The 13,927-nt window shown below is 46.3% G+C and overlaps 1 protein-coding gene across 3 annotated transcripts in view; it reads left to right on the top strand.

The window, feature by feature from the left end:
• NR1H3 (nuclear receptor subfamily 1 group H member 3) overlaps positions 1-13,927 on the top strand; it is a 47,956-nt gene that overhangs the window by 14,461 nt on the left and 19,568 nt on the right. For 2 of the 3 annotated variants that reach the window (XM_054027253.1, XM_054027255.1), the window contains 2 exons: positions 10,304-10,545; positions 11,719-11,985. In XM_054027253.1, coding sequence (XP_053883228.1) covers positions 10,428-10,545; positions 11,719-11,985 — 385 coding nt within the window. In that variant the 5' untranslated portion in view covers positions 10,304-10,427. Of the gene's footprint in view, positions 1-9,273; positions 9,362-10,303; positions 10,546-11,718; positions 11,986-13,927 lie in introns of all 3 variants that reach the window. The other variant, XM_054027254.1, reaches the window with a different exon arrangement.

Below are 13,927 nucleotides of genomic sequence, written 5' to 3' on the forward strand. Positions count from 1 at the left end.
TTTTTCTCCTGCTGATGATAGCTCATCTCAATTGATTGGCCTCCTACAGTTGGTATGGCTATTTCCATCTTTTCATGTTCTCTGTATGTATAAATATCTTCTTTCTGTGTGTTCCATTCTATGCATCGATGAAGTGGGCTGTAGCCCACAAAAGCTTATGCTCAAATAAATTTGTTAGCCTCTAAGGTGCCACAAGTTCTCGTGTTCTTTTTGTGGATACAGACTAAAACGGCTGTCACTCTGAAACGAGGCAGGGACTAGTTCTCATTTTCAGCCTTCAAATTGGCCAGGGTGAGCTATCACTGCACCTAGAAGGTTTAAGTGCAGATCAGCAACTTGTTTGGTGAGCTGCAAGCTTCTCAGCTTTAGTTCCTCAGACCAGGGTTTTGCTTTTATCAGGCTGTTTCCCAGGAGAATTTTTCTGTAGGCTTCCTAGGCGTGGTCTAGACTTAAGTTTTGCTGGCACAGCTATGTCAAGAGTGTGAAAAAAATCACACAGACCTCCAACCAACATAGCTATGACAGTTATACCAGCAAAAAAGTTATTTTGCTAGTATAGCTTTTTTCTTCAGAGACTCGATATAAACGATACCGCAAAATAAATATTTTGCTGGTGTAAGCTGAGCCTCCATTAGGAGGATTTGTTGATATAGCTATACTTTTCTATTGTAAACAAGACCCCAGACTAAACACCCCTCCTCTGCTCCCCTACACAAGATGCTGAGCAGACCTGTCTTTGTTTCTCTGTTGGAAAGGGGGGTGTTTGTTGCTGTATTTTTCTCTGCTTCTCCTCCTGAGAGGAGCACAGATGGGATTTTTCCTGTTTGAAGTCCCTGTCAAAGTCAAAGCCACTTTGTGTTTCCTGTCATCCGAAAGTTGGTGCTGATAGTGAAGTCAAACTGATGCTGAGCTGAAGTCAAAGTCAAGCTCCCAGCGTTACTGCAGTTCAGTTTCAAAATAGCAGGCTCTGCCTCTGTTCTCCCATGCAGGTGCTGCAGGGACCTATATAGCTTCTAAGCAGCAGCTGGACTGAATTGGGATTTTGTCTTTCGGAGACGTTCCTCTTGTGGAGATAGGGGTGACTCCTATTCCATCACGTGTGTGTTGTGGTGGTGGTGGGGGTCAGGGATCATCATCATAACATCTTCCTTCCTGAATCCCATACATGCCTTGATTTCTGCTCTCCCTGAGGTCGTATAGGCTCTAGATTTGCCTGAGGCTCAGAACCCAATGTGATGGGTACAGTATAAAATCCCAGTTTGAATAGAATAGTCTGGAGTTGAGTTAAGGCTAGTCTACACAAACATTTAGTTTGTGACAAGCTGGGGTATGAATCCACCTTGCGCTAACCCGCTGTGCTCTAACTGTTCACATGGACCCTTCTGATGCACACTAACAGTTCCTCAGTGTACTTTGATTTAGTCCTGTTTCAAAGTGGGGGTAGATCATAGCACACCAAGGAACTTTTATTGCATGTCAGCAGGGTCCACACGGACAGTTAGTGCATGGCAAGATATTGAGGGATTGATTGATACCACAGGTTGCTGTGAATTAAATGTTCATGTAGACAAGCCCTGAGGCAGCCATTGTCCAGACCCAGATTGAGCTCTCTGCCAGGGGCTAGCAGAGTTTGGGCAGATGACCACCATGAGAAACTCCATACCAGTAAATGTGACTGTATGAAATCCTGAAACCATTCCCTAACTCACCCCCAAACTCTGAGCAACAGGGAACAAATCAGCCTTTCTCGTCATCATTCGCTCACTCATTCAGGGGAGCTGGCGTTTACAGGCAAACAGGAAAAGAGGCCAAAGGAGCCCTGCGTACAGTGTGAATGAACTGGAGTAACCCCTTCTTCTTTCTTCTTCTCTCAGTTACAGGACCAAGGGCATCCGGCAGCACACAGGGAGGGAGGGAGCAGAAAAGCACAGCCCATTCTGAGAACTCACTGGCCTGAAAGTACTCACACTTACTTACTCTCTCTCTCACTCCTTGTGCTGCTGCGGGATCTTTAGGCCTCCCGAGCCCTGGGTGGGAGATCACTGTCAGGGCAAAGGCAAAACCTCAGCCATTGGCACTGAAGGAAAAAAGGAACTAACAAGAGAAACAGGCAGGAGGGAGGCTTTGCTGCAGGACCAGGTAGGTGAACTGGAGGTCTGCTTGTAGGGCAGTTTTTGGGTGGCTTAGTTTTTTTATTTTTTTTATTTTGGGGACCTTGTGGGCTCTGTTGTGAGATTGGAGTTGGCTACATCTGAATCCAATCTGCTTTGGGGTTTGGGAATGAGCATTCATAGCACAGCAATGCCCATGGGCTCTCCTGGAAGGGAACAGTCCCCTGTTCACTGAAGGATTTAGGACAATGTGAGATATTATGGTCAGTGGGACACCTACAGTGGTAGAAGCGCAGGAGCTGCCAGAAGTGAGGCTGTGCACTGAAGTGGCTTGGAGAAAAGTCCCCAGATCTGATCCTGATCTGGCCTGGCTTATTATATTTATTATTTGTATTGTGGTAGTGTCTAGAGGGCCTGGCCTATTGGTGCTAGGCCCTGTGCAAACATAACAAAGAGACAGTCCCATCTCTGTTACTTCGGTTCTGTATTTCTTCCTGCCTGGGATAAAATTAAACTGTTCTCATTGCCCTTTTATAATCATATAAGAAACATGCCAGGGGCTTCTCTCACACACCAACTCAGTAGACGGGTATTGGTAAATATCTCGGGACTTCTCTTCAGCCGGGGAAAAATGCAGTGGCCAGACCAGTTTGTGGAAGTTCAGAGGAATAACCTGACTCTCCCTTTGACAGTCCCATTCTTCCCCTGCTTTGCTTTGTGATCCAGGACAGGCTGCTGCATTTGACAGAGGCTGGGGGAGAGGTTGCATCTGTACCAGGCTGTTGGGAAGCTGTGGGAAAATTTTTGCATCATCAACATTAAAGGCAGGAATGAATCCCATAAGTTCATCTAGTTCACACCTCCTATCTCTCTGTAGGATTAGTCCCTCGAGGGAAAGTTCCAGGGCTTTAGCGAGTCTGCTTTTCAGTGTCCTAAGTAATGAGGCTTCTCCACTTTCCTTGAGTAATTACTCCATAGTCTAGTAGATCTTACCATTAAGATGTTTTTCCCCCCTGATATTCAGCTTAAATTTCCCCTTCCTAGTTTCATCTCACTCTTCACATCTCCCACCCTAAGTAAGTCCTCCTTTCCTTGGTATTTACATTCCTCAGGTACTTGTACACTGCTATATCTCCCGGCCCCCACTCCAGTCCTCCATAAGACAAGTTGTATTTAGTTGTTTCAGTCTCTTTCTTCTGTTACTTTTCTCTGTACTCCCTCCAGTTTGTGGACATCTTTCTGGTACTGAGATGTCAAAACTGCTACATTATTTCAGATGGAGTCTCCTGAAAGCTGTATGGGGAGACACTATTCTCTGTCTGCTCAGGACTTTAGGCCAGGACCCAGAGCTGATCTCTGTTTTCCCAGAACTGTACAGAGCTGGGCTATCCCCCTGCTCCGTGAATGTTTATACTCTTAAAACTGAGTTGCCTTTTATGCTACCCTGTTGCATTGCGAGCACCTATCTAGTGTGCAGTCCACTATCACTAGGCATCACTGCTTCCCAGGTTTTCCCCGCCCATCTCGGATCTGGGTTTTGAGTTATTTTTCCCCTGAAGTACTAGCTGAGTACTTTCAGAGTAACAGCCGTGTTAGTCTGTTGCATCCGAAGAAGTGGGCTGTAGTCCACGAAAGCTTATGCTCTAATAAATTTGTTAGTCTCTAAGGTGCCACAAGTACTCCTGTTCTTCTTCTAGCTGAGTACTGTTTCCCCAGGCTGAGTCTCACTTTATTTTCTGCCTGTGTATCTAATTTCTCTATGTCCCTTTGGGTTATTTCTCTGTCCTGACAGGGTGTTAGCAACTCCTTCCAGTTTAGTATGACCTATGCCTGTCATTAACATACTCTTTACCTTCTTAACAGATACTTGCTGATGATATTAAATCAGACCAATCTTAACTCTGGTTTCACCAGCAGAGCCTGAGAAAAGAGTGCTATAGAGACTGGGAGGAACAAGAGAACCAGTAAGAGCTGGAAAGAACCACTTGCTTCCAGAGACCTGCTCAGAGGAAGTACTAAGACCTTTTAGGAAGTTTGTGAAAATCTGCTAGATAGTATAAAAGAGAAGGTGCCCATCAGAGCACCAGGTCACTGGGCACCACCCACTCTTCTGATGGGAGAGAATGGGTCTTCCTGTGTAAGTTTTTATGCGGTCCTATCACATTGCAAGCTCCTACATAGTGCTGTAACACTTACTCTGTGGAACTCTACTAGATTCAGATCCCAACCCAATGCTTTGTTTTTTATCTCAGCCATTTGGATCTGTAGCCAGTTTTCTGCGAACATGACAGTATCATAGCTGAGCCATTGTAAATTAAGATTTCAGAAAACTTTTTGTGGGATACTTTGGGCCCAGCTTTCTAAGAGAGAATCAGATTGGCTCTTTGATGCTCAAATGTGTATTTTACAAGTTTGAACTCATTTAGGAAATTTGGGCACATGTCTTAAGCGTCTACATTTGAAAGCTAGGACTGTTTATCAAATGCACTCGTTCACTTGGTCATATTCACAAAGGCTCCTATGCTGTTATACGGGTGTACGTACAAAGGCACAATTCCACTGACACATATGGGGAGACATGTGCTTGTAAGCCCAGTCATAACACATGGACGCACACACAAGTAAAGTTTCTCTGACAGAATGTCCGTGTACACAGGGGAGTGCACCCAGGTCAGAAGCATACAGGCATATTTATGTTAACAGACATATGGATGGATGCACATATATGCCCCAGGCATACAGGCGCGGTCCCTCTGTCACGCACGTGCACACCCATTCTTTCAGCAGGTGGCTGGCTAGTGCTGCAGTGACATAGGGTTCTGGTCAGCATCCCATGTTTTGTACCACCCCACAGATTTTCACAAACTTCCTAAAAGGCTTCAGCACTTCCTCTGAGCATCTGTTACTGGGAAGGAAGAGGCTCCTCCAACTCTTGCTGACTCTTGTCTCTCATTCCTTCTGTGGTCTACAGCACACTTTTCCCAGGCTCTCTTTAGGGGAACACATGCCTGGAACAGGGACTGTATGTAAAAAGCTGATTTGTATTTTCTGAGGAAGGCTTGTGACTCCTGAGGCTCAGGGCTTCTCCCAGAATGCACTGGTCCTTCCAGGAAGGCCAAGGGAGTTAGTGGAATTGGGGGTGAGAGAGAAAGGCAGTCATGCTTAGCAGGGGAGAAGTCATTGTGACTACTTCTGAGCTACTTGCTTATTGTGCACAAACTGTACTCTGCCCGAGGTCATCTCCTTTACTTGTATCTTTTGTGGCTAGGGGACAGAATTTAGACATATCTCAGGCAGCTGTGACTCTTGATTACTGATCAGATGGAAGATTTCCAGAATGAATGGAGGGGAAGTTCTCTTGGGAATTGGAATGGGACTCTTGCCTGTGGGATGGAGTGGGAGCTCAGGCTGTGGGGGTTAGTCCCTGTGAAGGAATGGATAAGAGCCCTGGCTGTATAGAGAGTTTCTGTGTGGGACAGGAGTGAAGCCCTGGCCGTGGGAGTGGGAATGCTGGTTGCGGGGGCTCTGTGGGTATGAGGGTGGGAGCACTCACTGCAGAGGACAAGGCTGAATGCTGTGGCTTGTATCATGATATTTTATGGGTACTTTGCCTACAGTTTGAAACACAAGGGTTACCAAAGGGCTGAACTTGGGACTTTTGGTCTCTGAGTTGTTCAGCTGTCTCCGGGAGGGGTGGGGGGAAGGGAGGGTGAAGAAGCTGGTGCCAGCACGTCTCGGAAGTGCTTGGCGCCTTGATCTGAGACATGAATGACAGTTTGTGGGAGAACTGCTTCCCCCAGCCTTTCACCTAGATTGACTTCCTCATTGAAGGCTGCACTCAGTGGATTTCTCTGTTCCAGATGCCGCATTTGGGAGTGAGGGGTTGCCCTGTTTTATCATTTTGCCAGCTCTGGTTTTCAGAACTGGCACCAGGAATTGGGACCAACAGGTGGGGTAGCACAGCAGGCTGTATAAGGAAGATAAAGTTTTCCTTTTGCAGGTACAATTAGCATCACAGTTTTACATCTGTAATTGAGTTTTAGGTGCAAATCTGTATAGAGAGTTTCTGTGTGGGATAGGAGTGGAGCCCTGGCCGTGGGAGTGGGAATGCTGGCTGCAGGGGCTCTTACAATTACTTACAATTCTTAACTACCTGATTGCTGGTACAAAAGGGAGGTGGAACCTCAACCCTTTGAAAACTCAGCCCTAAATCTTTACGTTGATTCCTGTGACATCTCCTGGTGACTTGTAAGGTGAGTAGAAGTCCAGCTTTCGGTAGGATTTGCCTAGACCTGTGTTAAGATGGGAGGCAAGTAGCCACCTCTCTGACTCTGACCTACTGTTAGCGCATGGAATGGGGACACTTGAGTTGGTTTCACAGCATGAAGACAATCATTTATTTGTATTCAGGGTGAGCTCACAGAGATTCCAGCCTAATGAGAGAGAGAGAGAGGAATTAGAAAAGACACTTAAAAAAATTGAAACTGAAAATCAGCCTCCATTACTCTGTTGCACAGGCTTCCCATCCCCCTGTCACCACTGATGGTCCACGGCCAGGGCTGCTCTGCTATAGCTGCCCTGGAAGGCCCCGCTTACTCAGTCTCCCCACCCAGTACACAGATGCTACGGCTTGCATCTAGGTCAAACACCATCAGCCCGAAGCTGCTACTGGATTCATAACGGTAAAAGGAAAATGCAGTGTGTAGCGGGGTGAATGCCGGCTCCAGCCCTGAAGGGGTTGGAAAAGCCCTGCAGAGGGCAGGGGCTGTGTAAAGGGGCAAAACCCCGGCTGATTGGGGAAGTGGCTGCAGCTGGGGCCATGCCCCAGCTGAGCAACTCAGCCTTACAAGAAGGCCAGGATAGCCAGAAGCTGAGGAGTCTCCCTCTGAGTGCAGAGAGAGACAGGCCTGGCTGCAGGGAACTCACCCCGGGACCTAGAGTGAGGCAGGGCTGGGGAAAGGCCTTGGGGGCTGGGAAGCCCGAGGCCAGCAACTCCCCAGGCTGCAGGGGCTGGTCCTAGGCCCATATAGGTATTGGGGTTGCAGAGGGGCAACCTGAGGGTGGGTAAAGGCAGCCAGTCCAAACCCCTTGTTGCCGGTGATGATTGGCTGATAGACTGCAGTCTGCCCTAGGGCGCGGGGGCTAGATCATGACTGGCAGTAGCCATGACTGAGGTGACATTGGGATAGGGGGTGGGGGTTCCCCTGGGTGGGGAGACCCAGAGAGGGAGAGTGGGGTACTGCCATGGGGGCAGCTCCCAAGCCAAGGGCACTGGGGTCTGGGAGGGACATGGGGGCCAACGACAGGTGGGACACCTGGCCTGCAGAGGGCGCTCTGGATGCTGGGTGAGCTAATTCCCGAGACAACCAGCAGGAGGCGCTGCAGGGGTGAGTCCGGGCCTGATTACACAGTGCCTTAGGGAAGGCTTCTCTGGAGTATCTCTGCTCCCAGCACTGGGAAAGTTAGGCATCCTCTGTGTAAGTCAGACTACTCATGCACAGACAGGGAGCGTCGTGTCTCTTCTGTCAGAAACTCCTCTTTGGGCTCAAAATACCCAGCCAACAGCTAGTTTAACTCTTGTTACATGAGTTTGACCTGTTTGCGCATTGAAGATATGTCACTTTGGAAATCTCCCCAGGCAGATATCCCTGTCCTCCTCTTTGGTTCTGGGTGTCTGGTCCTCTTCCCTATTTCCTAGCATACATAGGCTGGCTGCACTGGGGTGCTTAATCATCAAAAGTAATAGGAGCCCAAGCAGTCCTTCAGTTACAGAACTGGCCCCTTCCTCTACTACTATTTGCAGAGCTGCTGTGGTCTATAGGGTAATTCTTTAAAAATAATTAATATTTTTTGAATGAATCTTCCTCATAATTTTAAATTCATGAACAACAGTGTGCTCAGTAGAATCTAGCCTCAGGGCAAGTATACTCAGCTCTCTGCCTGTCACACCCAAACATGGCTGGACATGCTGCTCACAGCTGTGCCAATGCAGAGCAAATGTGGGACTAAGAACAAACAGTGGGTGTGGGGTTTGTTCATCTCCAGATCCCATCCCCAGAGGACTTTTGTTCACTACAGCATTTACATTGGAGTGGTTTTCAAGCCAGCTGTAACTATCCACTTTGTGCCTTTGGGCATAAAGGCACTGGGAGCCTTCTTGCAGTTTCCCAAACCCAGATACATTAGCTCACTATCTGGCATGTAGGGATTTTTTATTCTTTCTGCCAGTTCACGGGTTTCCCTTTTGCTGCCATTGTATTTCTTCTATTTCTCCAGTCGCTCAGGGACTAAAGGGAGAGGGACTCTCTACTCCTTACATTGTCCAGATCAAGGCTAAGGCCTTATCTACACAGATCATGTTTTAATATGGCCTGTGGACATTAAACTTCCTGCATCTGTTATCTGGGAGAATATAATGGAACCAGGCAGGGGTCCAACAGACTCAACAGTGTGTCTCAATTTATGCTTGTTGGTTCCATTGCAGTAGTCTTTGGATTGTCTATACTTGAAAAGTTGCATTAGTTTAACTAAATAGATTTTAAATCTGTCCAGTCAAATTGGTACAAACCTTTAATGTAGATCAGGGTAGGCAATGTCAGAAGTGGTGTGCCGAGTCTTCATTTATTCACTCTAATTTAAGGTTTTGTGTGCCAGTAATACATTTTAACATTTTTAGAAGGTCTCTTTCTATAAGTCTATAATATATACCTAAACTATTGTTGTATGTAAAGTAAATAAGGTTTTTAAAATGTTTAAGAAGCTTTATTTAAAATTAAATTAAAATGCAGAGCCCCCCGGACCTGTAGCCAGGACACGGCAGTGTGAGTGCCACTGAAAATCAGCTTGCGTTCCGCCTTCAGCACGCGTGCCAGAGGTTGCCTACCCCTGATGTAGATGGACTTAAACTGCTGTAACTCTTAAGCTTGCATTATTAAATTGCTGAATTAAGCTAAACTGATAAATGAATATTAAACCAGTTTAGGTAGGTCTACATTAGGAGTTTGCACTGATTTAAACTTAGTCTAGTTAAACTGGTCCAACTCTTTGTATAGATGAGACCCTTCGAGAAATTTGACTAGGTCTTCTTCTCAATATGGCTGTAGACCGATGCTCTGCTCCTGTAGTGGACTTAAACAATGAATGTGAACTTTGTGTTTCCCAGGTGTCTGAGAGGGGAGCCATTCAGATGCATCTTTGGCGGTGAATGCATTTGCCTGAAGAAGATTATAGCCATTTTCCATAGATCTGATGTAGGAATTTTTATCTCCTGCTATAGTTTGTATCTGTGCTCTAAATCAGTGGCTCTCAGCCAGGGTACTTTACCTCTAGGGGACGCAGAGGTCTTCCATGGGGCACATGAACTTATCTAGTTCTACAACAGGCTACCTAAAAAGCACTAGCGAAGTCAGGACAAACTAAAATTTCATACAGACGATGACTTGTTTCTGTTGCTCTATATACTGAAATGTGAGAAGAATATTTATATTCCATTTGATTTACTTTATAATTATATGGTAAAAATGAGAAAGTAAACAATTTTTCAGTCGTCGTGCGCTGTGACACTTTTTTGTATTTTTATGTCTGATTTTGTAAGCAAGTAGTTTTTAAGTGAGGGTACCACTTGGGGTACGCAAGACAAATCAGACTCCTGCAAGGGGTATAATAGTTTGGAAAGGTTGAGAGACATTGCTTTAAATGGCATTGATCCTGAGCACAACATAGGGCAGCTGTTAGTATCACAATGAAGATTTTATTGTGGTATAATTGTAAAGACCTTACATTTTTTTATAATGTGAGCTCCTCAAGGCACATTACAAAATCCATCACAGCTGGCACTGATTAGCAGCCCCTTATTGGCAGGTTCGACAAAGAGTGTGGAGATTGGAATACCCCTCTCTCACACTTGGGGATGTCCCTGCAGGTCAGTGCTGAGGTTCAGTGGTGATGTGTGTGGTAGGGAAAGCTTGTCCTGCAATAGTATATATTCTGGGGATAAACAGAGGATTCATTCTCCAGGGTCTGCTAAATCTTGTAACTTTCATCACATTCACATAGGGTTTTAGGAAATAAACATAAATAACAAGGCTGATCGTCTCTTTGTGTGAATGATGGAGCAAGGCTTCAAAGTATAGCTGGATTGGTAGCCCCTGCATTTAAATTCTCTCCTCTTATGCTTCTGTTTTTCTCCACAGGCACCTCCAGTCAGTTTTTAAACAGCAGAGAGAATCTAACAGCCTTGAAGACTTCTGCAGCATCACACACAGCAGTAACCATGCTACAGAGATGAAATGATAGTGAGTCTTGCCAGTGTATCCCATGGGTCCCACACAGCTTGCTGCACAGGATCATGGGAAAAGAGTGGCAAGTGTATTTGAAATGGAGGAGGAAGGGTTTTCACTTTTCCATGGCTCGGAGATCCCCCCCGAGCATGCAGGTAAGGTGGTCATTGTGACATCCACACAGTGTGAAGGTGGTGTGCTGACTGAATCACATACATAATGGCTGCTTAGGGTTTGATCCATTACATGCAGGGCACTTGATGGGCTAAGGGAGTAGAAGAAGAGTTGTCAGTTGGTGGGAGAGAGGATGGGGTTCTCCAGGATGTAAATGGTGACAACAGGTGTGCTGTAATGTACTGGCTTTGTGTGTGTGTATGTGTTTGTGATGTTGTCTTCTAGTGGCTGAGCCCACAGGGAATAAAAAAGACAGACTTCTGTCATTCATGGGAGATCTCTGGATTTAGGAGTGGATGGGAGGGTTCTTCCATGGGGAGGTATGTGCAGGTGGTAGAAGATAAGAACACTTCAGGAATCCAAGGATTAATTGAGCTAGTGCCATGTGGCCCCCACTTTTGCACTATTTTCCCTCTTGGCTGGTTCTCCAAGGCTTCGCTTCATGGGTGTTGTCTGCTTTAGTCTGAGTTTTCCGTAACACCCTCATTTCAGCCCCTCTTCCTGTGACTCTTGGGCTACTGAGCCATATTTCAGTATCATCTGTATGGGGTTTGAGTACCACTGAGGTAATGCGGTGCTGAAGTCTTGCTCTTCAAACACCTGTATATAATGTTGCCCGTTGTTGCCTCGGGGGGTGGGGCAGAGGGTGCAGAGTGGAAGTGAGAGCACCAGAGACAAATTTTGAAAGAATAGATTTTCTGTGCAGTTTGGGATTTGGCTTTAGATTTGGATGTCTCCTTTTTGCAGCTCTTTCATATGCCACTGAAGGTCACTCCCACCTTGTCAGACTTAGAGAGATGAAAGTGCAAAAGGGTATTTAGTCTGAACACATCTAACTCTTGGGGCTGAAAGCAGCAGGGGCTGCCTCTCCCCATTCCCATCCCCCAGAAGCCTGAAAATTGGGATAAAAATGGGAGCAGTGTTGTGCTCAGGTTCGGGCAGCAGTTGCCATCTCTAGTCTCTCTGAGTAAGAGAAGGAGTTCTCATCCAGATGGAGAGTGAGAGAGATCTGAGCCTGAAACTGACTCTGATTCCCAGGATGTATCTGTGCCACCATGGGTGGGAGTGGATTTGTGCTAGGGCACTGGCTTTTCTAGGGAACTGGATATCCTGGCCTATTCACAGCCTACACTTCTCTTTGTCCATCTCCGTAGAAAATCCACCCCTGAAGCGGAAGAAGGGTCCAGCCCCCAAGATGCTGGGGAATGAAGTGTGCAGTGTATGTGGGGACAAGGCCTCAGGCTTCCACTACAACGTGCTGAGCTGCGAAGGCTGTAAGGGCTTCTTCCGCCGCAGCGTCATCAAGGGTGCCCAGTATGTCTGCAAGAACGGTGGCAAGTGTGAGATGGACATGTACATGCGCCGCAAGTGCCAGGAGTGCCGGCTGCGCAAGTGCCAGGAGGCAGGCATGCGGGAGCAGTGTGAGTGCAGGGGAGGGAGGCATGTTGAAGCAGTGCGGGTGCAAGGGAGGGGGGCATGCAGGAGCAGCGTGGGTGCAGAAGCACTTGTGGGGAATGCAGTCATTGTGGGCTATGCCGGAGCGATGAGGCTGTTAGTGGAGATATTGATGTTGTGGATGAATACAGTGGCCATGCTGCCTAGTATCTACATGGCTGGGAAAAGGAACTGTTTACTCTGAAACAATCTAAAAATAACCTTCAGAGGCACAGCTGCCCACACACCAATGAAGTTCTTGGCAAGCTGACTGCCTTGTGATTTTGAATGTGTGAAGCGTCATTATGCTGTCTGCATAGTCAGCACTATTGCAAGCATTTGCTAGGCTTGTAACACACGTATCCACACACAGAAGTTGTAACAAGTGCACAAATATTGCCACACCATTGCAACTGCACTTACACATGCCCAGTTTTGGCACTCAATTTTACTTCCTACGCTCAGTTGCTCTTCTCTGTTGCATTGCTAGTGTAGACCAGGAGCTCAGTCCACCTGGTACAGTCCTTCAGTGTTCCTGCCCACCTTTCAGTGGCAGCTTAGAGAACTATCTCTGTCACATGTCAAGCCACCTTGTAGGACATGTAGGCCCAAGAGAAACTCAGTTAGTACTCAGCTTGTCTGGTTTCCCCTTTCCCCACACCCCAAAGCCCAGAGCAGTGAAAAAGGATACACCGTGAGCCATAGTACACAGCCATGCCCTAAATCAATGTGTATACTGCACTGGGATTGTGTAGCCATATGAATTCTGCCTCAACACCATCACTCGTACTCCTGAGAGCAGGAGATGGGACTTGATTGGAAAAAACACAGCAAAGCTACCCATTTCCCCACATCTCACTCACATTCTGCAAGTAAATCCCAGATGGCCTCCTAATGGTTCCACACCTACTTGTTGCGTTGGGGGAAATAACTGGGCTGCATCTCCTCCCATCATCTGCACTGTTCTGCCAAACCTGGGCCCATTCCACTCCTGTCTCTGGATCCTTTGTGGAAATACAGATAAAACCTGATTATAAAGCAAAATCAAAACAAGAAAAAGCAATAATAAAATCCAGCCTCCCCTGTCCCCGAACACAGAGCCACCCAAATAGGACATTGCTTGTAGTAATGGATACCAGAATATATTGGACAGTGGCTGATGGGGAAGCTGGTGAGCCCCTGCCATGGCATCTGCATGGATTGTGCAAAGGTGTAGCAAGGCATAGGCCTTGCCCTTCATGATGAATGCATGGATCCTTTGGCAGAACAGAACTATAAGAAATAGGCAGTGGAACAAACCAAAACTGGGAACAGGCACAAATGTATGTTTTCTACCGTCGCCTACAACCTGTATCACATATGTTAAAATATACTTATTAGCAAACTTAGGGAGCTGATAGGTAAGATCCCATGAAAAGCAAGTCTAAGGGTCAAGAGAGTTGGCAGTTTTTCAAAGAGACATTGTTAAGGGCACAAGAGCAAACTATCCCACTGTGTAGGAAAGATAGGAAGTATGGCAAGAGATCACCTTGGCTTAACCAGGAGATCGTCAGTGATCTGAAACTCAAAAACTAGGCCTAATTACAAAGGATGAATATAAACAAATAACACAAGTATATAGGGACAAAATTAAAAAGGCCAAGGCACAAAATGAGATTAAACTAGCTAGAGACCTAAAGGGTAATAAGAAAACAGTCTACAAATACATTAGAAGCAACAGAAAGATCAAGAACAGGGTAGACCCATTACTCAATGTAGGGGGTGGGGAGAACGACAGTAAAAGAAAATGTGGAAATGGCAGACGTGCTAAATTATATTTTTGTTTAACTTTTCACCAAAAAGTTTAATAGTGATTGGACATCTAACATAGTAAATGCCAGTGAAAATGAGGTAGGATCAGAGGCTAAAATAGGGAAAGAACAAGTTAAA

This window comes from Malaclemys terrapin, chromosome 4, assembly GCF_027887155.1.
Source record: "Malaclemys terrapin pileata isolate rMalTer1 chromosome 4, rMalTer1.hap1, whole genome shotgun sequence".
NCBI classification, from domain to species: Eukaryota; Metazoa; Chordata; order Testudines; family Emydidae; genus Malaclemys; species Malaclemys terrapin.